Below are 26853 nucleotides of genomic sequence, written 5' to 3'. Positions count from 1 at the left end.
TGGTTTTTCCCCAGGCGATGGGACATCGGACAGTGAGAAATTGGCATGGATTGAGGATTTTGTTTGTTGGTTTTTGGGGTCTGGTTTTCTCTGCCCCGCCCCCACATTCACCATTCCCCCTCCCCATCTGGGTCCCTCCCTAGGCAAGGTGGCGAGGGGGTCTGGGAGGGAACCCAGGCAAGCGAGAGCTGGAGGGGCCACAGATTTTTACCTCATTTTAATGTTCTTGTTCTACACTGAAGACCTGAGGTAATCTGTTGTTGGAGCTCAGTGAAGTTCTCAAGGTGTTTTTAGACATATGAAGGAAGTTCCCTTGTCAGCTGACAGAATAAGAACAAACAAGCTGGAAGGGACCTTAGAGGTCTTCTAGTCCAACCCTCTGCTCAAGCAGGAGATCATATCCCAAAGGTGCTTTTTCAAGAGGCAACTGGATTTTCTTTGCTTTACCTTGAAGATGTTTCACTTCTCATCCACGAAACTTCTTCAGTTAATAGAATAGAGTAGAATGAATATAATAGAGCAGAGCAGAATGGAACCGAATAGAATAGAATAGTGTGATTGGACATGTCGAAAGTTATCACCGCCCTCTCCCAGAAAAATGAAATAGCCTAGGAAATATTGAAAAGGCAGAATATTTCTCTGGATGTGAAAAGAAAAAACATGTTTTAAAAGACAGAATAGCTGCCTGTAGCTTCCTGCCCATTCCCACTTTGTCAGTGGGCCATTAAGAAGGACAAGATAGTCCCTTTACATAATAAAGAGTTCTCCACTTCAGCTCCAGGGAGATTGGATTAAGGCATGATAATATTGGCACTTTACCCAACTCACAACATAGCATCTGAGAACTCAACCGAACCTGGATTCAAAACACAGCCTAGGGAGTTGCCCCTGCATGGCCCCATGGGAGTCTGACAACCAATCAGAATACAAGCTCAAGATCAAAGGTCAGAGAGGGCATAAAATCAGGGTCTCAGCATCTCAGTCCTTCCTTCTCTTTTCTCCACCAACATTGAAGCATGTGATCACCTTTCCTGTTCAGGACTCAAGCCACGTGGTCCTGTCCACCATTAAACCATCTCCATGTTTCCAGTTTCTTTTTCCCCACCTGGAGCCGAACCCAGAAGGACATTTCTTTCATCAGACACATAATGAATTTGTCTTTGATGCAAAGACTCTCGGTGTACATAAAGAAAAATAAAATTCATTCATCAAGATACAACACTTAGTGATAGTCGTAAGTTACTAATAAGCAAAGAAATCACAGTAGGAAAGAAGTAGAACAATATAAATTGTAAGGATACAAGCAACATGGTTATAGTCCTAAGTGAGAAGAGAGGACGGAAAGCTCCACTCATTAACGTAGCTCTGGAAGAGCTTCCCATCGCATTCCCTTTCTTTTGCCATGCTCTTTTGTGTTTTGTTCCATCATCCCAGGTGAGCTCCCTCCATGATTTCTCCTTAGGTGAGAGACCTTTTTGTGACTCCCAAAGTAATTCAGCAATCCAGTAGAGAGGGAAAAAATCCTGTCCCCTTGGAGAATTTCTGCCAAAAGAAAATACCACATAGCTTAATGATCCAGCTGTTAGAGACCCAGAAAAAAGAACCCAATTTGGATCCTATCAATATTGCATGATTTACTGTTTCCTTTTTCCAACAATGAGGTATTGATTTCTATGAGGAAATTCACTAGCAGGAACCATTGGCAGGAGATTCTCCTTCTCAGGTCCTCTTTAACTGGAGACAGTCTCCTTTTGTGGAAGAATTCAGAATTCTTATATCCAGGAAGAATAATTGTCCTGCATCGAATAGAGGCCATGTAGTTGCTGTTTAAAAACACACTTGAGTGAGTCATATATGGAGAGTTTATTTATTTGGATCCTGACCTTATTATTTCTACAAATAAGATAAGAACAATTACAAGAAAAGGAAGGGGGCAATTTGGAGCTCAGGGTTGGATTGAGGGACTTTTGGAGCTCTCTGAGCCCCTCCCCCTTCCAACCACGGTGACCCCTCCCTTCTCTCTTCCCCCAACAACAACCCTGTGAGGTGGGCTGGACCGAAAGAGCGGCTGCCCCACACTTGAACTCAGGCTCTCTTGCTTTCTCCCCACTGGACCCCACTGGCTCCCCTTTATAGGCGGCTATAAGGTCTACGTCCCAAAAGAGCCCCTGAGCTCCCCCGGCCTCAATAGGGGGGAAAGGGGGAAGAAGGACCCCAAAGATCAAAGGGAGCCCTCCGCCCCACCTCCACGGGGAACCATAGCAACCATCTAAACTGCGCAGGCGCCATCTGGATGGTTGGAGGAAGACGGATGTCAATTGGTCGTTCTGGGGAGGGCGGTGATTGGCAGGAAGACTTCTTGGGGCGGTTCTTCCAAGGGAAAAGACGGACGTTCTGGAGAAAAAAGGGCATGAAGCCTCTATTTCTGAAAACAGTAAGATCAAGGAGGCGGTGCCTGGGGAGGAAAAGGCGGGGCTCCGCAGAAAGGAGTGGCTGGGAAATCGAGCTCCTTCACTTTCGGAACCAGCGAGCAGAGGGAAGGAGCGGTTCGCTTCCGAGACGGAGAAACCGGATGTAAGTAGACGCTGCTGGGACTGAGTTGCAGTCTGGGAGGGTTGTTTTTTCGGGTCCACGTGAGGGGAGGCCTCGGCTTGGGCTTCTCCTGCGGTGAGGGGGACGCAAACGTGACCCGCCTCTCTCTTTCTCCCCTGCAGGAGGGCGGAAGAGCCTGGCGGGGGGAGAAAGGAAGGAAGCGCCGCCTGAGAGGAGGAGGTCCCTGCGCGGCTTCCCCGGGAGACGGCGGGGAAAGGCCTGGAGGCTCTGGGGCTGCAGGAGGGATGAGCCCAGGTGGACCCCGGGAAACGCCGCTGCCTGGAGGGCGATTCGGTGAGGAGGAAACGGGAGGAGACCTCGAGACGGTCCTGGAGAGTGGAGGGTACGTCGGAAGACCCGATATGCCTCAAAGGGTCCAGGAGGGAGGAAAGGAATATCAGTGCCTGGAATTTGAAAAGTCCTTCAAAAGAAATGAACATCTTCAGGGCCATCTAAAGCTCCATTCAGGAGATAATCCATTTAAATGCTTGAAGTGTGGAAAGAGCTTCAGTCAGAGAAGAGACTTTGATAGACATGAAAGAATCCACTCAGGGGAAAAGAAACACGAGCGCACAGAATGTGAAAAATCCTTCAAAAGAAAACACCATCTTAAAAGTCATCTAAGAATCCACTCAGGAGAGAAATCTCATAAATGCCTGGAGTGTGGAAAGAGCTTCAGTCATAGCAGCAGCCTTTATATACATCAAAAGATCCACTCAGGAGAAAAACCTCATAAATGCCTGGAATGTGGAAAGAGCTTCCGTCATAGAAGCACCCTTTATGTACATCAAAGAATCCACTCAGGAGAGAAACCTCATAAATGCCCGGAGTGTGGAAAGAGCTTCCGTCATAGAAGCACCCTTTATGTACATCAAAGAATCCACTCAGGAGAGAAACCTCATAAATGCCAGGAGTGTGGAAAGAGCTTCAGTCAGAGGAGCAGCCTTTATAAACATAAAAAGATCCACACAGGAGAAAAACCTCATAAATGCTTCGAATGTGGAAAGACCTTCAGTGAGAGGAGCAGCCTTTATATACATCAAAGGATCCACTCAGGAGAGAAACCTCATAAATGCCTGGAGTGTGGAAAGAGCTTCAGTCAGAGGGGCAGCCTTTATAGACATCAAAGTATCCATTGGGGAGAAAAACCACATAAATGCCTGGAGTGTGGAAATAAATTTAGTCAGCGTTCATATCTTTATGCACATCAAAAAAGCCATTTCCAGAGAAAACAACTTTCATTGCATCTAAGAATCCACTCAGGAGAGAAATCTCATAAATGCTTGGAGTGTGGAAAGAACTTCAGTCACAGGAGTAACTTTTATAAACATCAAAGGATCCACACAGGAGAAAAACCACACACATGCCTGGTGTGTGGAAAGAACTTCAGTCATAGGGAAAGCCTTTATGTACATCAAAGAATCCACACGGGAGAAAAGCCTTATAAATGCCTAGAATGTGGAAAGAGCTTTACTGACCATTCAAACTTCCGCCGACATCAAAGAATCCATACAGGAGAAAAACCACATAAATGCCTAGAATGTGGAAAGTGTTTCAATACTAGAGATATTCTGTATAAACATCAAATGATTCACACAGGAGAAAAACCTCATAAATGCCTGGAGTGTGGAAAGAGCTTCAGTAAGCGGTGCACCCTTAATAGACACCAAAGAGTCCACACAGGAGAAAAACCATATAAATGCCTGGAGTGTGGAAAGAGCTTCAGTCATAGAAGCAGCCTTTATGTACATCAAAGAATCCACTCAGGAGAGAAACCTCATAAATGCCAGGAGTGTGGAAAGAACTTCAGTCAGAGGAGCAACCTTTATAAACATAAAAAGATCCACACAGGAGAAAAACCTCATCAGTGCCTGAAGTATGGAAAGAGCTTCACTGAGCGTGGTAGCCTCCATAAACACCAAACAATTCACACAGGAGAAAAACCACATACATGTGTGTGTTGTAGAAAGAGCTTCAGTCAGAAAGCACAGCTTAACAGACATCAAAGAATCCACTTGGAGAATTCAGCTGGGAAAATATGATAAAATGTCTGAGTGTGAGAAGCCCTTCAATCACACTGTATCTGAGGAATTGAATTGAATTGTATATTTAATTTGGCCAAGTGTGAATAGGCACACTAGGAATTCGCCTTGAGTGCACAAGCTCTCAATGTACAAAAAAAGCAACAGTATAATAATAATCGTAATATTTTTAATAATTCAAAAAGGAGGAATTATTTTTCTTTGCTCCAAATGAGTAAAGAAGATATTAAGAAGGGTAAATAATAATTACTAAGTAAAGGACTTTCTCAGGCTGAATAATAAAGGCCTTTTTCAATTGTGCCTGGTACATGATTCAACTGACTGAAATTGTACTTTTTCAGAACAAACTTAAGTGACTCATGATGACATTTCCCATGTGAATGTTCTTTTAATGCAACGCTCATTTCAGTGGTTGTACTTAATATTATGGGATGTTACTGTCAATGTCTCTTATGTAACTGTAACTGCACAGGATGATTTCTTCCATGCGATGAACTCTTATTTTGTACTTTTCTTACTGTATGAAGTATAAAATTAAGCCCAATTCTGTGTCCTGAATTCCTTCTTTTCATTGAGGGAAATCTCTTTGCTCCAATAATAAGTTGCCTTTTAAAGGACATTCCACTTGATGCCTAATTGGTGCAAGTGTGGCATGGCTGAATCTATGGCTAATTGGCCTTTAAAAGTTTCTCCCTGTCATTATTTGATATAATCTATATGAGTTTTCCAAATATCACTGTCATGTAAGACCTTCCCCAGACAATTGGATTTTCTCATTGGTCCTGTTGTCTTCCAGCGGAAACTGCTACAAAGGAGTCTCAGGTCCCATAGATGCCTATTCTGTTTGGGGGAGGGGGAGGGGGAGGCCTGGGTGTATTCCTCACTTTATACTCCTTTTCTTGCTTATCCTGTACTGTGATGTTCCTTCTTGGGAATGAAAGTGGGGAGGGAAGCAATTGAGGGCCATCTGTTATGTCCCACCACCAGAGACTTCAGCGAGCGATGCCTGAAAACAACATCGTTTTCTCATACTGCGGTATTATTATTATGGTAATATTATGGGATGATTTCTTTCAAAATGGAATCAAATGTTGATTAAAAATCAATACAGGTTGCATGCAGTAATTCTCTCCCTGCCATTTTAATTTGTTTCGTTTAGAAGAAAGTTTACTCCTAAATTAAAAATTGCTCCTTGGACCAGTTTCAACTGATTTCACAGCAAATTGAGATTATTTGTTAAAAGGGTACCCCTACTTTTCCCATAGTTCATTCCCCCTTTCCCCATGAGCCACCCTCGCTCCATTATAGCAATAGCAGTTAGACTTATATACCGCTTCATAGGGCTTTCAGCCCTCTCTAAGCGGTTTACAGAGTCAGCATATTGCCCCCAACAACAATCTGGGTCCTCATTTTACCCACCTCAGAAGGATGGAAGGCTGAGTCAACCCTGAGCCGGTGAGATTTGAACAGCCGAACTGCAGTCAGCTGAAGTAGCCTGCAGTGCTGCATTTAACCACTGCGTCATTATGTCCCTCAATCACTTCTGTTCATTTTGTTATGGGAAGAAATCAGCCATGCTGGAAAATCTGGTTGGGATGTCCCTGTGGTGGGAGTAATTTCTCACAGGAAAGTGACGCCATTCCCCGCAACCATTGGATTCCATCCCACCCCTCCCTTTTATTTATCCAGGTGGGAGTGAAGTAGAATATAGGTGACAGTTCTAGTCAGTCTTCACATGCTGACACACCCCCCCCCCCAAGAAAGGTTGACCTGAAACAAAACATGTTCAAATTATTACTTGATTATCTGTTTTTCCAGGTGGACAAAAGCTTTTTGTATGCAGACTCTTCCCTCTGTCAAGGGAAGCTCCACTCATTAATGTAGCTCTGGATGAGCTTCCCATCGCATTCCCTTTCTTTTGCCATGCTCTTTTATGTTTTGTTCCATCATCCCAGATTATCTCCCTCCATGATTTCTGCTTAGGTGAGAAAGCTTTTTGTGACTCCCAAAATAATAAAACAATTCAGTAGATAGGAAAAAAAATCCTGTCCCCTTGAACAACTTCTGCCAAAGAAAATACTACATGGCTTAATGACCCTCTTTTACCCAAGTTCCAAATTTTAAGGGATCCATCAGTTAAAAGAAATCAGAAAGAATCCAATGTGGATCATATCAAATGACATGATTTCCTTTTTCCAACAATGAGGTATTGATTTCTATGAGGAAACTCACTAGCAGGAACCATTGGCAGGAGATTCTCCTCTTTAGGTCCTCTTTAACTGGAGACAGTCTCCTTTTGTGCAAGAATTCAGAATTCTTATATCTAGGAAGAATAATTGTCCTGCATCGAATAGAGGCCATGTAGTTGCTCTTTAAAAAAACACTTGAGTGAGTCGCATATGGAGAGTTTATTTATTTGGATCCGGACTTTATTATTTCTACAAAGAAGGCGGAGAAGAGATGCAAGAAAAGGAAGGAGCCAATTTGGAGCTCAGGGTTGGACTGAGGGGCCTTTGGAGCTCTCTGAGCCCCTCCCCCTTCCAGCCACGGTGACCCCTCCCTCCTCTCAACAACAACCCTGTGAGGTGGGCTGGACTAAAGAGCGGCTGCCCCACACTTGAACTCAGGCTCTCTTGCTTTCTCCCCACTGGACCCCCTTTATAGGCGGCTATAAGGCCTCCGCCCCAGAAGAGCCCCTGAGCTCCCCCGGCCTCAATAGCGGGGAAAGAGGGGGGGGAGGGCTCCAAACATCAATGGGATTCCTCCGCCCCACCTCTGCGGGGAACCATAGCAACCATCCACGCCGCGCAGGCGCCATCTGGCAGGTTGGAGGAAGGCGGAGGCCGATTGGTCAGTCTGGAGAGGCTGGCGATTGGCAGGAGGACTCCTTGGAGGCGGTCCCTCCAAAGGAACTGGCACGACTTCTAGGGGAAAAAGGACGTGAAGCCTCCACTTCCGGAAAAGAAATGGGTAACGAGGGAGTTGCTTGAACAGCGACAGAGAGGCCCGGATGACACGGGTTTGGCGCAGGGGATGCTGGGAGTTGCAGTCTGGGAGGGTGTGCGAGACAGAGGCCATGTCTGGGGAGCGAGTCCGGGAAGATGGAAGGGGAGGAAAGGGTAGAGGGAAAAGCATTAATTTCCTCGGCTCCTTTTGATACCGTAGAATAAATAACACAACACTTCAACTTTCTACTTTTATATAATACATAGCTTCCCTAGCATCAAATCTAATTGGCAAAACCCAAAATCAAAGTTTTTTTCCCCATCTTAAGCACAAAATCCAAAAGTGGTTTCCAAATAAAAAATATATATGATCTTTTCTTTAATCAGTCCGTTTAGCTGCCTCTGCTAACTCCCATCAGCTTTTGCAGCCATTATTGTCCATTGAGGGAATGGCAGTTTGGTCATTTGCTTACTGATGTGTCACTTGGACTGAATATTATATTTCTTTACATGACCCTGTTGGAAGAAATGTCCTTCTGGGTTCGGTTCCAAGTGGGGAAAAGGACACTGGAGACATGGAGGCTGCTTGGGAAGATGGTTTTAATGGTGGACAGGACCACATGGCTCGAGTCCTGAACAGAAAAGGAGATCACATGCTTCAATGTTGATGGAGAAGAGAAGGAAGGACTGAGATGCTGAGTCCCCGGTTTTATGTCCTCTCTGGCCTTTGATCTTGATCTTGTATTCTGATTGGTTGTCAGACTCCCATGGGCCCATGCAGGGGCAACTCTCTAAGCTGCATTTTGAATCCAGGTTTGGTTGAGTTCTCAGATGCCATGTGGTGAGTTGGGTAAAGGGCCAATATTATCATGCCTTAATCCAGTCACTCTGGAGCTGAAGGGGAGAACTCTTTATTATGTAAAGTGAACTAGCCCAGGCTTTAATGGCTCATTGACAAAGGGGGATGGGCAGGAAGATGCAGGCAGCTATTCTGTCTTTTAAAACATGTTTCTTCCTTTTCACATCCAGAGAAATATTCTGCCTTTTCAATATTTCCTACTGTTAAAACGGAAAAGGGTTTTCCTCCGCGGATCCGGATTTCCCAGCTGGGAGAATGTCCCCGGCTGAGTGAATGAATTTAGGATCGAAGCAAGCTGCGTTTGAAAGCAAGTTGTCTTTATTGTTTCATGAAGGCCAGACCTACGGTGGTGTAGATCAGCGTTCTTGGGTGAGCTGACCCCGACATACAGTAAGTGTACATTTTATACCATTTTCCTCTTTGAAGTCCTTTTGTTTTCTTTGTACTATTGTTTTACCACTTTTGTGTGTGCCTTTGCTAATGGTTCTAATCCTGTCTTGCGTTTTGTTATTCCTCTGTCCTAAAGTACTCCCCATGGAGCTGAGATGAGCCCAAGTGTCTTCTACTGTATTTCCTATTTTTACATTTTTTGTCCTGAGCTAATCAGTCTTTGTTGCCACTCGGACCTTTTCCTTTGCTTAAGGGTAACTTCTTCCCGCCCTTCCTTATCTTTTATATTATTTCTTAATCTGCAGCTATTCTTGATTGTCCTGATATCCTGGTAATTATTCTCCGGAGATTTCTCTTAGAATGTATGCTGGCTTTGATATTCTAGTTTGGTTATGGGCTGTACTGGTCTACCTAATACAACGCTGTGTTGGTGAAGTTCCCTTTCCACACTACGATATTTCATTTTTCTGGGAGAGGGCTGTGTGATAACTTCCTACAACCCTTAATCAACCATTTCTGCTTTCCTTGAATTACTTGGTGATTTGTATTTGTATGTTCAGGTGAGCAAAGGAGCCCCTTTAGAAAGGCAAAAGTCTCCCAAAGGGGAGGAAATTCAGCTCTTTTCAGCTCCACACAAAAGCGCCTGGCTTTAGAAGCAACAATCCCACTTGATTAAAAACGCTCAATGACTAATTAAAAGAAGGAAGGGAGCTGGGTGTTCTCTGGGGCACATCTTCACCCACCTCCCCTTCCCTGAGAACAGAAATTGAGTTGAAGATTTGGAATACAACTCTGATAAATTGGCTGCAAATAGAGGGAAGCTTCCCCAGAGCCCAGGAGCCCCTCTGAAGACTGACCAACCTCTTGGGTGGCATCTTCACTCTGTCAACTGAGAGTAACTGGCAGCTTAGGCTGCATGGATGAGATCATAAAGTCATCAGAATTCCCAAGGAGATGACAGGTGCCTATCAAACCTCCCCTGCTCCACCTTTTCTACCTGCAACAATGCCAGGCAAATGTCTGTAGGAGGCAAGGAGACAAATCACTCAAGCTGCCCATTTCTCACAAAAGGCAGATTGCTGGATGTAGACTGCCCCTTTCTAGGGAAGCTCCATTAAGACTTATTTATACATCCTCGGGTCAACCTCCCATTGCATTCCCTTTTGGTTGCCCTGTTCTGTTTTGTTCCATCATCCCAGGTGAGCTCCCTCCATGATTTCTGCCTGGGGGCTGAAGCCTCTTTCACCCAAAGGCATCCAGAGAAAGTATGGTGAAACGTTTGAGCACCCAGAAATTCTCAGCGTTTTGAACTTCAGGCCTCCTTTCTCCCCCATCGATCCAGGCCAGGAATATGAATTCCAGCCTCCCTGGAACAGATTCTGCCAAAAGAAAAAACTACACAGCTTAATGGAGCGGGGCGTAGAAGAAGGGGGGTGGGGGTGGGAAGTAGAGGAGGGGCAGGGGGTGGGGAGAGGGATGAAATATGGATCTTGAGCCTGTAATTTAGCGTGTTGGCTATTCCTACCCTCCTAGTATTATCTGCAAATTTGATGTGTCCCCCATCTAGTCCCTAATTTAAGTCATTTATGAAGATATTGAAAAGTCCTCAGCCCAAGACGGAACCTTGTGGTACCCAACTGCTTCCTTCCCTGCCTGTACATATAGTACCATTAAGGACCAACCCTTTAGTAGTTTGTTAGCCGGTTAGAAATCAATCCATCCAACTCAGTCATGAGTTTCATCTCACCATGTTTCAGTAATAGCAATAAGGTGACCAGATGTCCCGCTTTTGGCGGGACAGTCCGATTTTTCAAAATTTGTCCCATGTCCCACTGCATGTTCAAAAAGTCCCGATTTAAAAAGGACGCCGTTAAAATAAAAGTTTTTATTTCTCTGAAGTGTCGTTCCCAATGTGGCCTTTAGAGGGCAGTGGTTTCCCTCCCTCCGCTCGGCTTGCTTGCAGCGCCCGACGAGGGGCGAGGCTCCTCCCTCCGCTTGGCTTGCTTGCAGCGTCTGATGAGGGGCGAGGCTCCTCCCTCCCCTCCTGCTCTTCCAAACATGATCATATCTCCCTTCCTTTCGATCTGGTTGCTTTTCTCTGGTCTCCTTTTGGTGAGCGGGGGGCGGGAGGGGGGAAGAAGATCTGTCATTTTCCTTCCTTTAAAAAAAGGGGGGGGAAAACCCAGGATTTATTGCAAATAAAGAAATCCACCCCAAATGGATCGGGAGGCGGGGTGGGGGGGAGTGGGAATTAGAGGAAAGGGGGATTTTCCTCCTGTGCCTTGGATTTCATTTATTTATTTATTTATTTATTTATTTATTTATTTATTTAAAAAGTTGCTTGTCTTGTATTTCCTTTGCTCCTTTGTTTGGTTGAGGGGGGGATGAGTGGAGAAAAAAAGAGAGAGAGAGATCTGGGAGCTTGAATTGGTGCAGCTGGAATTGGGGCTGTGGGATGGGGAGGGCAGTGTGTATAATTTGGAAGAGGCGGGGGGGATGGAGGAGATTTCCTTCTCTCTGCTGCTCTTCTCTCGTCTCCTTCTGTCGGATGGGGTTGGGAGTGGGTGGGTGGGGACGTACGATCCCCTCTTATTTTTTTAATCTATCCCTTTCGTACCTTTTGATCTCCAATCCCCCTCCCTCCCCTGCGCCCCCTTCCTAGGTTCCCCCATTCCTCCTGAGATCTCGTAATTGCTGTAACCGAGAACTTAACAGCTGCAAATAAAAGACTCTACTAGCAATTCCCCTTTTGTTGCTAGTAAAAATTGTGCGCGCGCACACACACACACACACACACACACACACACACAGTTTGACTTTTTTTTAAAGGGGGCGTTCTATTTAGGAACCGTCTCCCTGCTTCCCCTCTGCAGATTCTGCTTTAAAGCAGTGGTCCCCAACCAGTGGTCCGTGGTGGACCACTGGTGGTCTGTGAGAAAATGTTGGTGGTCCGCAGATATTAACATCTATATCATTCTGGATTGACTTGGAGTGCCTGCCTGCTGGTAAGTGAGCCGGGTTTTTTCTTTTATTTTTTTAATGTATTTTAGAATAATATTTTATTTATTGTGTATAGGATTTTTTAAAATAGTTTTATTCTGTGTGGATTCTTTTTTTTAAATTGTCTTAGATAATTTAAAAAAAGATTCTATCCAAAATAAATTGAAGTGAAACCATTTTTAAAAATTCTATGCACAATACTTTGAAATATATTGTGCATAGAATTTTTAAAAATAGTTTTACTTCAATTTATTCTGTGTGGAATAGTTTGAAATGTTTTACTTCAATTTATTCTGTGTGGATTCTTTTTTTAAATTGTCTTAGACTATTTAAAAAAAGATTCCATACAAAATACCAGCTGCAGTTATTCACTTAAGAACTGTGGCAAGAAAGGTGGTATAGTGACCAAAGTTACAATGGCATTGAAAAAAGTGACTGATGACCATTTTTCACACTTAGCGACCATTTTCACACTGAGCGACTGTTGCAGCATCCTCATGGTCATGTGATCAAAATTTTGATGTTTGGCAACACATTCATATTTATGATGGTTTCAGTGTCCTGGGGTCATGTAATTGCCTTTTGTGACCTTTTGACAAAGTCAAATGGGGAAACCAGATTTACTTACGTTACTAACTTATGAGCTGCAGTTATTCACTTAAGAACTGTGGCAAGAAAGGTGGTATAGTGACCAAAGTTACAATGGCATTGAAAAAAGTGACTGATGACCATTTTTCACACTTAGTGACCATTTTCACACTTAGCGACCGTTGCAGCATCCTCATGGTCATGTGATCAAAATTTTGATGTTTGGCAACAGTTACAATTTATATTTGTAAATTGTAGTTATGTTGAAATAAAAAAAAAATATTACAATTGTAAAATTTTGTATGAAAATTTTTATTGCTCCGTATAAAATTTTTAATCAAGCCCCCCTCCCCCCGGTCAAAGGTGTCCCTCTTTACCAATCTGAAAATCTGGTCACCTTACAATTATATCATACATAACTACATGTATTAGTATTTCAGCTTCTCCCTGTCTATTGAGCATTCATATATAGGGATTAGAGTCCTCCTTGGATCTTGGGTATGTTTCTTGTATCTCCTACTCTGTGACTGGGTTTTCCATCTTTTCTATCACTCTATTTCACTGTGTTTCCCCTTGATTTCTTCTTCTTTCTCTTTACACCCCACTGCCTTGTATGATTGGTTATTTAGTAGCTTTTCCTTGGAATCGGGCTTTAGAGGTCTTGAGGAATGGACCCCCTCCACGCTCAACTGCCTAATTTCACAATGAAGACCATTTTCAAGTAAGGTGACCAGATTTTAACATTGGTAAAGAGGGACACCATTGACTTGGGGGGTGGGGGGGCGGCGTTCTTGATTATTTTTTTTTTAAAAAAATCGGTACTTTTTAAAAACACCGTGGGAGGCGGAACAAATTGTTCACGTCTGCATGCTCACATTTGTGAACCTGTAAGATTCACCACTGGTCTTTTATCAGATCAAACAACACTCGAATAAAGGCATACACCAAGGAGGGAGGTAGAGGGAAAGAAGAGGGAGGAGTAAGGAAGGAGTAAGGGGAATGTAAGGAGGGTGTCCGGGGAGTAAGGGGAGAAGGAAGGTTTGAGGGGAAAGGGAAGTAGGAGGGGAGTGTTAGAGGGAGAAAGGAAAGTTGGAGGGGGTAGATGGGGTGTATGGAGGATGGAAGGGTTAGGTGGGGTTGTGAATGATGAGTTGTGTTTCCTTTTTATTTGTTCGTTTTATTCCCTTTTTCTTTTTTTTTCTTTTCTTATAGTAAATACCCTGTATATAAGTGATTGCAAATGGAATGTGAAAAATGAATAAAATATATTAAAAAAAAAAAGATTCACCACTGGTCCTGTCACTTTTTTAGTGCTATTGTAAATTGATTAGTCATTAAATGAACTGTTGTAAGTCAAGGACTACCTGTACTGTTCTAAACAAAAAACCTGTAACCATATATCCCCATAACCATTAGTCTGATCAGCCCTTGTAACATATATCACAGCCTTCAAGATGGGGATATCTGCAATAGGAGATTAAAAAAAATAGTTTTCAATTATAGGCTGGAACCAGCATCTTGACTATTCTGACTCCCCACAACCCTACTTCATGTTAATATAAAGAAATTGGGTGGATACAATTACATATTGAATTCCAATTGACTTACAATCGTGTGTGTGTGTTCTGTGTGTGTATGTGTATACATACGTACACAGTATATCATATACATATAGCATTGTAAAAGTGAAATTTCCACCTATTGTCACTCATATACTGGGTTCCTAAGTTCCTGTTAATTTTAACGGTTTTATATTGCTGTTTTATTGTATTGTAAGCTTCTCAGTATCACTTTGGATAGTAAGATGAGTGGCATATAAATTTAATAAATAAATAAATAATACTCATTAACTTATCATACCTATCTATAGATAAGGGCAAAAAGCAATTAAACAAGCATTTTCAAGAGGAGAAAAGTATCTTGAGTCTAAAAGATAACCTCTTGGGATTAATTGCAAAAGGTTTGAATGTTCTGCCAGTTCCCTTTTGTTTTGAATTATGCTATCCTGATGGGAAATAGTCTTCAAAACATGTAATTAAATATAATGAACAGAAATAGGATTTTAGGTACTGTTCTAAAGATAGAAAGATATATTGCTCCTGAAAATCTCTTTATAAAGTGTTTATCAACACTAAGGTACCCGTAGCTGTAGTTTCATAGCAAGTTGAAAACTTTATTTCATATTTTTTGAAATTGAAATGATCCCCAACTAATCAAGCAAGGCAGAAATGTATGATATTCTAATAAAGAAAAATAAACCTCAATGGACTCAATGGGAATTGTTTTAACTAAGTGAGCAGAAGATTAGTCCTACTAACAAAACTCATGAATTTGGAATACAGAGTACAGAATTCATATTCTATATTGTGGCATACAGAGCTATTCCTCTGTATGTAAATGTTACAAGGCTAGCATACTGTGGACACTTTCTCCCCTGTTTGCTTCCACAGGCGCTTCTGCTATGCATTTCCAGGATGACCAGAGGCTAAAGAAAATAGGAATGTCATACATCTGCAGAATATATACATAATATCAGCTGGTAATCCATATCTCACTATTTCTTTGCATCTGCTCCCCAGTATTTTTTTCAGGAGCCTGATAATTTAACAAAAAATGCTTTTCCAAGCTTAACCAGTAAGTGGTCAGAAAAGATCCTTCTGCCTTAATTAACCCAGCTAATTGTTGCAAGCACAAAGGTATGCTGTTAGATATTGCACAATAGGTATGCAAGATCTTTATTCCCTTGTCAATTGCCTTTATTAAGGTTTGCTTCCTTAAACTGCTATTAGTACAATACATAGCATTTGTTGTTTTAGAAATTAAATTCCCCCTCCCATCAATACCAGAGCTCATCTCATTAGCAGCGGGGATGGTTAAATGTTACATCGGAAGATTGATGGGGTATTTTGGAATGCAATCAGCTAACAAGAGTATACAACTAAACAGTTGAGGGGGGGGCAGAGAGGAGGGGGGGTGCATCAGCTTCCCAGTTCGCGGCAGACCTTTTCTAGCCGGCGCAAAGGACTTCCCCGGACTTGTTTTGCTGAGCGGGGGCTTCAGTAGAAAGGAAAGCAACTTCAAAGCTACGTCTGGCATCGGGCCGGCAAAGGCTTCCCACTGACCTCCCCCCCCACCTCCGAGTTCCTGACAGATCGAATTATTTCAGCAACATCTCCCCCCACCCCGGCACCCCGCCTCCCCCTCGCACATCACCTCCGCTCCGTTCTCCAGCAAGCCTCATGGGGCTTTTTTTGCCTTTAGGCATAAGAATGTTTAAAAGGCTTTTTTAAATTTGGAAACAAAAAAAGATGATGCAGGTTCTGCAAGAGCAAATCTCCATCGCACAGCTACGCTTTTTCTTCCTTCAAATAATGGTCACTGCTTATTGTAGTGAGTCAGCCTTCTAACTTCAGTCCAGGGTCTGCAATTACCTTCTCTCCCCCGCCCACCCAAACAGGAGGGAATCAGTCATTATCACTAGCACTCTCTCCCACGCTTGGCCTCCCCTTCGGAGGTAAGGGGCGGGGAAGAGCAGGGGACACAAATATTCCCCAAGTGGCCACCACCCGTTTCTCGTCTCCCCCCCTCCCCCTAGAAAACGGGAGAGGAGTGAAATAATGCTACGCTTTGGAATCGCGGATCTCCAACGCCAGGTCCACGCCAGGAGGTTCGGGGCTTCCCTCCAGGCCACCTGCACAGCCAGCAGCCACGTCCACAGGCTCCGTGGGGAAAGGCGGGCCATAGGAAAGGGGAGCAAGCGCGCTCCCCGCCTGCCCGCTCCAATCTTGCCCGCCCAGTTCCCAAACCCTCTCTTCGGAAAGAGTTCTCCAGCAGCCTCTGGCAAGGTGTTGTCCCTGCCCCGCTCGGGCCGAGAGCAAATAAATAAAATATAAAATGCTGGTTTACCTTTCTCTGCTGCTTCTCTCCCAGACTGGAGCCGAGAGGAGATCCCTGTCCTAGTCTTCCTGATGCCCTCGTGGCACGGGGAAAACGGATGGTACTTTGTCCCTTCTGTCTTTGGTGGCAGCAGGCGTCCTAGAATCTGCCTGCTAGCAAAGGACCTTCCTGAATTTGCTTTGCTGAGCAACAGGGAGACAGAAGGGACAAAATACCTTCTGGCCGGGACGGGTATACAGGGCTGGGGGCGGGGCAGGCTTACTTCCAGGTCCGGTCACAAAAATCGGGACTTTTTAAGAACACTGCGGGACACGGGACAAATTGTGCGAAATCGTGACTGTCCTGCCAAAATCGGGACATCTGGTCACCTTATTTTCAAGTGTACATGCTATGCATTTTAACTGGCTCAAATTGTAGCTTTTTGCAATAGGTTTCCGTGACTCCTTTCACCAGCCAGACATTTTCCTTTTCAAAGGTTGTGCTTAATATTACAGGATGTTTGACTGATTGTCCATGTCTCTCATGTAACTGAGCAGGATTTCTTCCACCGAATCACCTGTTTTGTACTTTTTCTGGTGTATAAAAGTGTAAAATGAATCCCGAGTCTGTGGTCGGTTCCATTTTTTCATGAAGGGAATCCTCTTTGCTAGATTACTCTAAGGATGCCCTTAAATGATCTTCCAACTCTGTGCCTAATTTGACCAATTGTGTCAGGCCTGCCCCAACCTGGTCCTTTAGGAAAGGAAGACCCTCAACCCTCTATGTGGGTTTTCCAAAGGTGGGTACCATTTAAGACCCTCCCCAGATATCCGAAACTCTTCTCAGTTGGATTCTCTGAATGGTCCCCCTGTCTTCCAGCAGAAACTGCTACAATGAACTCTCTGCTAGGTCCCATAGATCCCTATCGGACACTGCCGTTCTGGTTTAGGGGGAGGCCTGGGTACATTCCTCACTTTATAACCCTTTTCCTGCCTATCACGTACTTTGAATTTCCTTCTTGGAAATAAACGGGGGGAGGCAATGAATTGAGGGCCATCTGTTACGTCTCAGCATTAGACATAAGCAAGAGACGCCTGAAAACAAGTTATTGCTTTCTCAGGCGGCACTTCAAAGGCCAACAAAGCTTTGTGAGATACTAGCCATATTCTCAGCATATAGGAGGAGAAGTACATTGGGGATTGTACGGATTGAGGCAGGTGTATGTAGGAGATGCAGGTGCTCCCTAAAAAAGGTGGAGGTCAAAATACAGCCCTGGGAGACTTTTCTGAAAAAGATGGCTAGCACATTTCATCCAACTGCTGAATGAGAAACACTTTTTGTACTGTATTTTCCAAGTTCCTCATAATGATTTCTCTCAAAGTGGAATCAAATGTCGATTTAAAATCAACACAGGCTGCATGTAGTCATTCTCTCCCTGCCATTTTAATTTCTTTCGGTTAGAAGAAAGTTTACTCGTAAATCAATAATTATGCTCTGGATCAGTTTCAACAGTAAATTGAGGTTATTTGGTAAAAGGGTACTCCTACTTTTGGTATAGTTCATTCCCCCTTTCCCCATGGGCCACCCACGGTCCATTATGTCCATCAACAACTTTTGTTCATTTTGTTATGGGAAGAAACCAGCCATGCTGGGAAATGTGGTTGGGATGTCCTTGCGATGGGAGTAATTTCTCACGGGAATCGACAATTCCTCCCAAACGGTTGCATTCCATCCCACCCCCTCCCTTTTCTTCATCCAGGTAGGAGTGAAGCAGAATATAGGTGACAGTTCTAGTCAGTCATGACATGCTGACCCACCCACCCCAGAAGAAAGGTGGACCTGAAACAAAAATAAGTTCAAATTATTACTTGATTATCTGTGTTTTCAGGTGGACAAAGAAGCTCCTTTGCTTCTCTCAAAAGTCTCTCAAATTCAGGTAATCAAGTTCTATTCATCTCCACACCAAAATTGGTGCCTGAGTTGGCGATTAAGACTTGATTTAAAATCATCAACCAATAATTAATAATAACAGGAAACAGGGCTCGGTGCACACTGGGAATTCACCTTGAATGCACAAACTCTCAATATACAAAAAAGCAACAATATATTCATGATAATTATAATAATTCCAGTAAGAGGAATTATTTTTCTTTACTCCAAATGAGTAAAGAAGATATTAAGAAGGGCAAATAATAATTACCAAGTAAGGGACTTTCTCAGGCTGAATAATAAAGGATTTTTTTCAATTGTCCCTGGTACATGATTCAACCAACTGAAATTGTACTTTTTCAGAACAGACATAAGTGACTCATGATGCTGTTTCCCATGTGAACGTCCTTTTAGTGCAATGCTCATTTCAGTGGTTATACTTAATATTATGGGATGTTACTGTTGAAACACCTCCTTCCCTCTGTAAATCAGTTTAGATATATTTCGAGTTTTCCTTTTTTTCCTAATCTGATAAGCTAACCATCTGCCAGGTTTGTTTGCATTACAAAATTATTATGTTTTGCATATAATAAATTAGTGGCTACCTGGTCAGAGATCAACATGTCAAATTGAGATTTTAATATATTAATAGCTTCCTTAACCTTTGTATCGCCTGGGTTCATTGTTAACTCCAACTCTTTTCTCTTAATTTCCTCTTCCAGTTCTGTTCGTTTTAACCCTTGTTTATTTCTATGTGTTTTATTTATATTCATCAGCACTCCTCTCATATACGCTTTGCTTGCATCCCATACGAATTCCATAGATGTACCCTTATTCATATTCAAAACAAAATATTCAGATAGCAATTTTTTACAATCATTAATATACTTTTCATATCTAAATAAGTTTTCATTCAATCTCCAAGACCTTCTTGCCTGCACTACCCTTCCCAACTCCATCCAAACTGGGTTATGGTCCGAAAGGACCCTAGCCGCAATCTTTGTCTTCTTGACCCTAGAAAGCAAATCATTAGTGGTTAGTATAAATTCAATCCTTGAAAGGGATTGATGCCTGTCAGAGAAGAAAGTGAAGTCATATTCCTCTGCATTTCTTTCTCGCCAAATATCTCTCAATTCAAAGTCATCCATGATGTCAAAGAAAGGTTTGGGTAACTTTGCTCGCATCTTAGTATTTGGGTGAGAAGTCTTCTTATCTCTCTTAGTGTCTATCACTCCATTCCAATCACCCAATAGTATGCAGGAACTATAGTCCCATTGTACTAATTTAGCATGAAGATTTCTATAGAATCTATCTTGCTGTTGATTGGGGGCATAAATTCCCAAAAGTAATGTCTTTTTCCCTTCTAGGATTAGGTCTAAAGCAATATATCTTCCGAAGGGATCTGCTTCAATTAATTCAGCTTTCATATATTTTCTTAAGTATACAACTATACCATTCTTCTTTTCCATAGCGGAAGCTACAAAATGTTGACCAAGTTTTGAGTTAATCAAATATTTTTGATCAGTTGACTTGATCAAAAGTCAACTGAGTTGAGTTTCTTGCAAATTACGTCATTCTTAAACTGTTTGAGATAGTGAAATATTTTCTTTCTCTTCTGTGGAGAATTCAGTCCATTGACATTCCATGTTAAAATCTTAGTTGTCATCTTTGGTTGGCTGAAGCATTTTAGAGCTTCCTGCATGGCCTGTTTAACCTTAGGCCTAGCTCCTCCCACTGCTTCCAGACTTGTTATTGTAGTTCCTTGATCGATGGCCGGTGATTGTTGATGTTGTTGCTTTTTAGCTTGTTTCTCCATTCGTCTAGTAATCATGTGGCTAGGTCTTTGTTCCATAACACCTTGCACTTCTAGAAGAGAGAGATGCTCCATCTTATCTGGTGGTTGTGTAGTTTGCTGTCTATCCTGTCCTTCTTGTGGTCTTTCTCCAGGTCCAGATGGTGCAGGATATCCAGCCTTCAATATATTATAATAAAAATCTCGGGCTTTCCTTACAGAGTTGAGGCGATATCTTTGCCTATCAAATGTAAATATAATGCCAAATGGTGCGTCCCATCTATACTGTATCTGACGATTTCTGAGTTCTTCGACCAAAAAAGTGTAGTCTCTCCTGGCTCTTAACATTTGAGGTGGTATCTCTTTCAAAACAATCAGGTCTTGACCCCCAATTTGAAGCTTAGTGTTATAAGACTCTTGTAGTACCATATTTCTAAGCTCTCTTGTAGTGAAGTATATAACGATGTCTCGAGGAAGCTGCTTCTGCTTTGCCAGCCAAGAGTTAATGCGATAAGCTTTGTCGATTTGCCAGTCAATATTGGTCCCTGGTCTTCCCATCAGGCAGTCAAAAGCTTCCGATAGGATCTGTTTCAGGTTCTCCTGTTTCTCCTCATGCAGCCCCCTTACTCTTAACGCGAACTCTATTTGTCGATACTGTATCATAATAATTTCTTTTTCAGCGTTTTCCATTTTTTGTTCCACCGCCTCTGTTTTCAATGTCAAGTTGGTATTGGCATCATTAAGATCCTCTAGACTATATTCAATTCCAGAAACATGTTCTGTCAATACAGTTACAAGTCTCAGCATTTCATCTTTAAATTTAAGAACCCTGGCATCGATTTTCTCATACAACTCCTGTTTAAGTCCTTTTATTTCATCTTTGATTTCTTCTTTCATTTCTTTTATTTCCTCTTTTCTCTCCTGTTTTATCTCCTCTCTATGATCTCTAAGCTTATCTTCCATTTTAATTGTCTGTGCATTAAGAGCCACACTTAGTTCGCTCAAGAAAAATTCTTTCGTTAACACATCCCCAGCAGGGGGCGTAGGAAGTGGAGGCTGCAACCTTGTGCCAGACACTGGGGATGTGCCCCTGGGAATAGAGGGTGACGGCTTCAAATTAGAATTTGGTTTTGAAGCCATTTCAAAACTTATCTTCCTGCAATTAATAAAACTCTGCTGCCTGACTATGCAGCTTTAAGCAGCTTTAAGTAAAGAAGCTGAATTTCTCCCTTTACTTTGAAATTTGAGGCTTGGCAAAACTTTCAGTGAGTAAACATTGTAACAAGACAGTTCAGCAGATTCATCAGCAGTCCATTTTTTAAAAAACAATAAAAGTTTCTCACCATCTTAACATTTCTCCTCCATATTGCCCTGACTTTGTCAGCCTTGATAGACTGGAATTTTGATTGCCAGCAGAAGACTTTTGCCTTGCTTTTCTCGGCGATTTTGCGATATCCCCGAGATCAGCAAGATGTAATCTTCCTGTTCACCATCTCTTTGGGATGATTTAGGTCCGTTGGAACCCCCCAGCAATAAAAGTGTTGAGTGCGATCTCAGAGCTTTGAGATCATGCATCGTCTCATCACGGCATCGGCCCCTCCACCCCAGAGAACAACTTCTTATCACTTTCTCAGCCTGCAGTTCCCAAAACAACTTCAAACCCGCAGATTGGCTTATCCTACTCAGGACTGAGTAGCTGTTTTACCCTGAAAGAATTTCATGGAAATCCTCAGATCCTGCTTCTTTGTTTTCCTATCACTTTCTCAATAGGTTTCTTTTGAAATACCAAGCGTTTCAAGAGTTCTAGTTTCTTGAGTGGAGAGACGAGACAAGTCCTTACACACTGTAAGGCCAACAAAGCTTTGTGAGATAGTAGCCATATTCTCAGACTTTAGGAGGAGAGGTACATTGGGGCCCAGGGATAGAGGTAGGTTTAAGTAGGAGATGGTCAGTTGACCTGTTGAGGAGTGGAACTGCTCCTTAAAGAAGATGGAGGTGAAATACAACTCTTGGAAACTTTTCTGAAAAGGATGGTTAACACATTTCACCCAATTGCTGAATGAGAAACACCTTTTGTACTGTAATTTCCAAGTTCCTCTTAATGATTTCTCTCAAAATGGAATCAAATGTCAATTTAAGATCAACACAGGCTACATGCAGTAATTCTCTCCCTGCCATTTTAATTTGTTTCGGTTAGAAGAAACTTTACTTGTAAGTCAAAATTTACGGCCTGCATCAGTTTCAACTGATTTCACAGAAAATTGAGATTATTTGTTAAAAGGGTAGCCCTACTTTTTCCATAGTTCATTCCCCCTTTCCCCATAAGCCACCCATGCTCCATTATGTCCCTCAATCACTTCTGTTCATTTTGTTATGGAAAGAAACCAGTCATGCTGGGAAATCCGCTTATGATGTCCTTGCAGTGGGAGTAATTTCTCACCGGAAAGTGAAGCCATTCCCTCCAAACATTGCATTCCATCCCACTCCTCCCTTTTCTTTTTCCAGGTGGGAGTGAAGCAGAATATAGGTGACAGTGCTAGTCAGTATTGACATGCTGACCCCCCCCCCCGCCTCAATAAAGGTGGACCTGAAACAAAAATAAACATAAGTTCAAATTATTACTTTATTATCTGTGTTTTCAGGCGGACAAAGAAGCTCCTTTACTTCTCTCAAAGTCTCTCAAATTCAGTTATTCAAGTTGTTTTCATCTCCACATCAAAATTGGTGCCTGAGTTTGGAGATTAAGACTTGATTTAAAATCATCAACGAATAATTGAAAGTAACAGGAAACAGGGCTGGGTGTTCTCATTTTCTCCCTGCTTCCCTTTCCTAAGAAGGGGCCAAATGGGCATTTTTGCCCTTGGAATACAACCCTGATAAATAGGCTGCAAATAGGGCCAGGTTTCCCAGAGTCCAGGAGCCCTTGGGACACCAACTTACTTCTTGGAGGGCATCTTCACTCTAACATCTGGCAGTTTAGCCTGCATGGATGAGGTCATAAAGCCTCAGAATTCCCTAAGAGATGACAGGCTCCCTTGGCATCCTACAAAAGGTCACCCGCTCCACCTTTTACAACTACACCAAAGTCAAGCAAATGTCTGCAGAAGGTGACCAAACCACTGGATTTGCCCATTTCGCACAAAAGGCAGATTTTTATACGTAGACTGCCTCTGTCAGTGGAAGCTCCACTCATTAATGTAGCTCTGGATGAGCTTCCCATTGCATTCCTTCTTTTGCCATTCTCTTTTGTGTTTTCAGTGCCTAATTGGAGCAAGGGTTCCCTGGCTGAATCTAGGGATAATTTGGCCCTTATTGTGCCAGATGTGAAAGTGCTTTTTCCTGGCATTGTTTGATACAATCTCTATGGGTTTTCCAAATATTGATACCAATAGTTTTTTGAGAGCTGCAGAATTGACTGAAAGATGGGCATTATAACAATGTTTTAAATGAATAAGTCTCATTAGGGACCTATTTGATCTCCCACTAGGTGCAGAGACTAGTAGTCACTAGGGGTTCCCCAGTTGTCAGGATAGTGAAAGTCCCCCATTACTATGCTTTCTGTTCATCAGCCAAATCGGCGTCCACCCTCCTTCAGCCAGCTAGAGGGCACCTACAAGTCCCTAGTCTCACGGGGAGACGGCGGGGAAAGGCCGGGAGGCTCCGGGGCTGCAGAAGGGATGATCGTAAAAGTTTTCCCGATGCAAATGACACGATCTGACAGGAAAAGCGCTTTCTTCCCGACTTCCGCAATCAGACCAAGAGAGCTGCAGGCGGCAGTACCAGGAGAGGAAGAGGCGGAGCTTGGCCGAAAACGGACGGAGGCCGGTCTGGCCCTCATTTTCGGATACAAAGAAGCGACGGGGGGGGGGAAATCGATTAAGGGTGCGCATGCGGACTAATGCAGGTAGGGCGGAAGGGACGCCGGGAGTTGCAGTCCGGGAGGTTCCTCCGGAGAAGGGAGACCTGTGAGGGAGGAGAGGGCGGGCGCCCTTGGCTTGGTCTGACGGCTGAGGGGGACTTGGCGAGAGAGGCCCGTGGGATGCGGAGGCTTCGGCCTGGGCCTCTCCTGCGGGGAAGGGGACGCAGCCGAGACCGCCTCTCTCTCTCCCCTGAAGGAGGACGGAGGAGCCCGGCGGGGGAAGGAAGGAAGCGCCGCCTGAGAGCAGGAGATCCCGGCGCGGCTTCCCCGGCAGACGGCGGAGAAAGGCCGGGAGGCTCCGGGGCTGCAGGAGGGATGCTCTCAGGGGGATCCCGAGAAAGGCGGCTGCCTGGAGGGCGATGCGGGGAGGAGGAAACGGGCGGAGACCCAAAACGGTCCTGAAGGGCGGAGGGTCCTTCGGAAGACCCCGGAATCCCCAAAGGATCCAGGAGGAAGAAGAGAAATATCAGTGCCCGGAATGTGAAAAATCCTTCAAGAGAAACGACCATCTTGAAAACCATCTAAAAATCCACTCATTTGGAAACCCACATAAATGCTTTGAGTGTGGAAAGAGCTTCAACTATAGAGCAGAAGTTAGGCAACATGCAAGAATCCACACAGGAGAAAAACCTCATAAATGCCTGGATTGTGGAAAGAGCTTCAGTAAATTGGGAAACCTTTATAAACATCAAAGGATCCACACAGGAGAAAAACCTCATACATGCCTGGAGTGTGGAAAGAGCTTCAGTCAGAGGGACAACCTTTATAACCATCAAAGGATCCACACAGGAGAAAAACATCATAAATGCCTGGAGTGTGGAAAGAGCTTCAGTCAAAGGGGCAACCTTAATAAACATCAAAGGATCCACACAGGAGAGAAACCTCATAAATGCCTGGAGTGTGGAAAGAGCTTCAGTCAGAAGAGCCACCTTTATACACATCAAAGGATCCACACAGGAGAGAAACCTCATAAATGCCTGGAGTGTGGTAAGAGCTTCAGTGAGCGGAGCAAACTTTATACACATCAAAGAATCCACACAGGAGAGAAACTTCATAAATGCCTAGAGTGTGGAAAGAGCTTCAGTCGGAAGAGCCACCTTTATACACATCAAAGAATTCACACAGGAGAGAATCCTCATAAATGCCTGGAGTGTGGAAAGAGCTTCAGTGAGCGGAGCAGCCTTTATAACCATCAAAGGATCCACACAGCAGAAAAACATCATCAATGCCTGGAGTGTGGAAAGAGCTTCAGTCATAGGGGCAACCTTTATAAACATCAAAGGATCCACACAGGAGAGAAACATCATAAATGCCTGGAGTGTGGAAAGAGCTTCAGTCAGAAGAGCCACCTTTATACACATCAAAGGATCCACACAGGAGAGAAACCTCATAAATGCCTGGAGTGTGGTAAGAGCTTCAGTCAGAAGAGCCACCTTTATACACATCAAAGGATCCACACAGGAGAGAATCCTCATAAATGCCTGGAGTGTGGAAAGAGCTTCAGTCAGAAGAGCCACCTTTATACACATCAAAGGATCCACACAGGAGAGAATCCTCATAAATGCCTGGAGTGTGGAAAGAGCTTCAGTGCGCGGAGCAGCCTTTATAACCATCAAAGGATCCACACAGGAGAAAAACCTCATAAATGCCTGGAGTGTGGAAAGAGCTTCAGTCAGAGGAGCAACCTTTATAGACATCAAAGGATGCACACAGGAGAAAAACCTCATAAATGCCTGGAGTGTGGAAAGAGCTTCAGTCATAGGAGCACCCTTTATGTACATCAAAGGATCCACACAGGAGAGAAACCTCATAAATGCCTGGAGTGTGGAAAGAGCTTCAGCCAGAAGAGCCACCTTTGTACACACCAAATGATCCATTCGGGAGAAAAAACACATAAATGCCTGGAATGTGGAAAGGGGTTCAAAAGAAATAATGTTCTTAAAATGCATCTGAGTATGCACTCAGGAGAGAAACCCCATAAATGCTTGGAGTGTCGAAAGAGCTTCAGTCTTAGGGGCAACCTTTATAAACATCAAAGGATCCACACAGGAGAAAAACCTCATAAATGCCTGGAGTGTGGAAAGAACTTTAGTCAGAGAAGCAGCCTTTGTAGACATCAAAGGATCCACTGGAGAGAGAAACCGAATATATGCCTGGAGGACGGAGGTTCCTTGGGAAGACCCTGGATTTCCCAAAAGGATTCAGGAGGGGGAAGAGAAATATCAGTGCCTAGAATGTGAAAAATCTTTCAAAACTAATTGACATCTTCAAAGGCATCTAATAATCCACACAGGAGATAAACCTCACAAATGCCTGGAGTGTGGAAAGAGTTTCAGTCAGAGGATCCACCTTTATGCACATCTAAGGATCCATTGGGCAGAAAAACCACATAAATGTGTGGAGTGGGGAAAGAGCTTCAGTCAAAGGGGAAGTCTAGATATCCATCAAAGAATCCACACAGGAGAAAAATCCTACAAATGTCTCGACTGTTCAAAGAGCTTCACTAGTACTTCACACCTCTGTCAACATCAAAGAATCCACACAGGAGAAAAACCACATAAATGCCTGGAGGGTGAAAAGAGCTATACTGAGCGTAAAAAGCTCCATCGACACTAAAGAATTCACGTCGGAGAAAAATGATAAACATGCCTGAGTGTGAGAAGATCTTCAGTCACGGTGTGCATTTAAGGAATTGAATTCAATTGCATATTCAATTTGGCTAAGTGTGAATAGACAGGCTAGGAATTTGTGTCGAGTGCACAAGCTCTCAGTGTACATACAAAGCAACAGAATAAGGATATTCATGATAATAATTGTAATAATCCAATGTGGGGGTGGGGTAGGGTGAGTAAAGAAGATATTAAGAAGAGTAAATAATAACTGCCAAATAAGGGACTGTCTCAGACTGAATAACAAAGGAC

The 26853-nt window shown here is 43.4% G+C and overlaps 1 protein-coding gene across 2 annotated transcripts; it reads left to right on the top strand.

The window, feature by feature from the left end:
* The first annotated feature begins 2079 nt into the window (after window positions 1–2079).
* Window positions 2080–26448, top strand: LOC116519599 (zinc finger protein 721-like). Of its 2 annotated transcripts, XM_032233556.1 has the most exons (4): window positions 2080–2574; window positions 2715–3798; window positions 3922–4494; window positions 24521–26448. In XM_032233556.1, the coding sequence occupies exons 2-4, from the start codon at window positions 2838–2840 to the stop codon at window positions 26170–26172; spliced, it is 3186 nt and encodes a 1061-aa protein (XP_032089447.1). In that variant the 5' UTR covers window positions 2080–2574; window positions 2715–2837; the 3' UTR covers window positions 26173–26448. The 2 variants fall into 2 exon arrangements, with proteins under 2 accessions (XP_032089447.1, XP_032089448.1); XM_032233557.1 differs by lacking the exon at window positions 2080–2574 and having other exon boundaries at window positions 2590–3798.
* Window positions 26449–26853: the final 405 nt, after the last annotated feature.

Source organism: Thamnophis elegans, chromosome 16 (assembly GCF_009769535.1).
Source record: "Thamnophis elegans isolate rThaEle1 chromosome 16, rThaEle1.pri, whole genome shotgun sequence".
NCBI lineage: Eukaryota > Metazoa > Chordata > Lepidosauria > Squamata > Colubridae > Thamnophis > Thamnophis elegans.
The sequence above is the reverse complement of the archived record's forward strand: the minus strand, read 5'-3'. Positions and strand labels throughout refer to the sequence as shown.

Bases quoted from the DNA above. Each gene is read 5' to 3' on its own strand.
- LOC116519599 (XM_032233556.1), top strand. From the start codon at position 2,838: ATGAGCCCAGGTGGACCCCGGGAAACGCCGCTGCCTGGAGGGCGATTC. The intron at 3,799-3,921 runs ATCAAAAAAGCC...ACTTTTATAAAC, and splicing joins GCGTTCATATCTTTATGCAC to ATCAAAGGATCCACACAGGA. The intron at 4,495-24,520 runs GTAGCCTCCATA...TCAACTATAGAG, and splicing joins AAAGAGCTTCACTGAGCGTG to CAGAAGTTAGGCAACATGCA.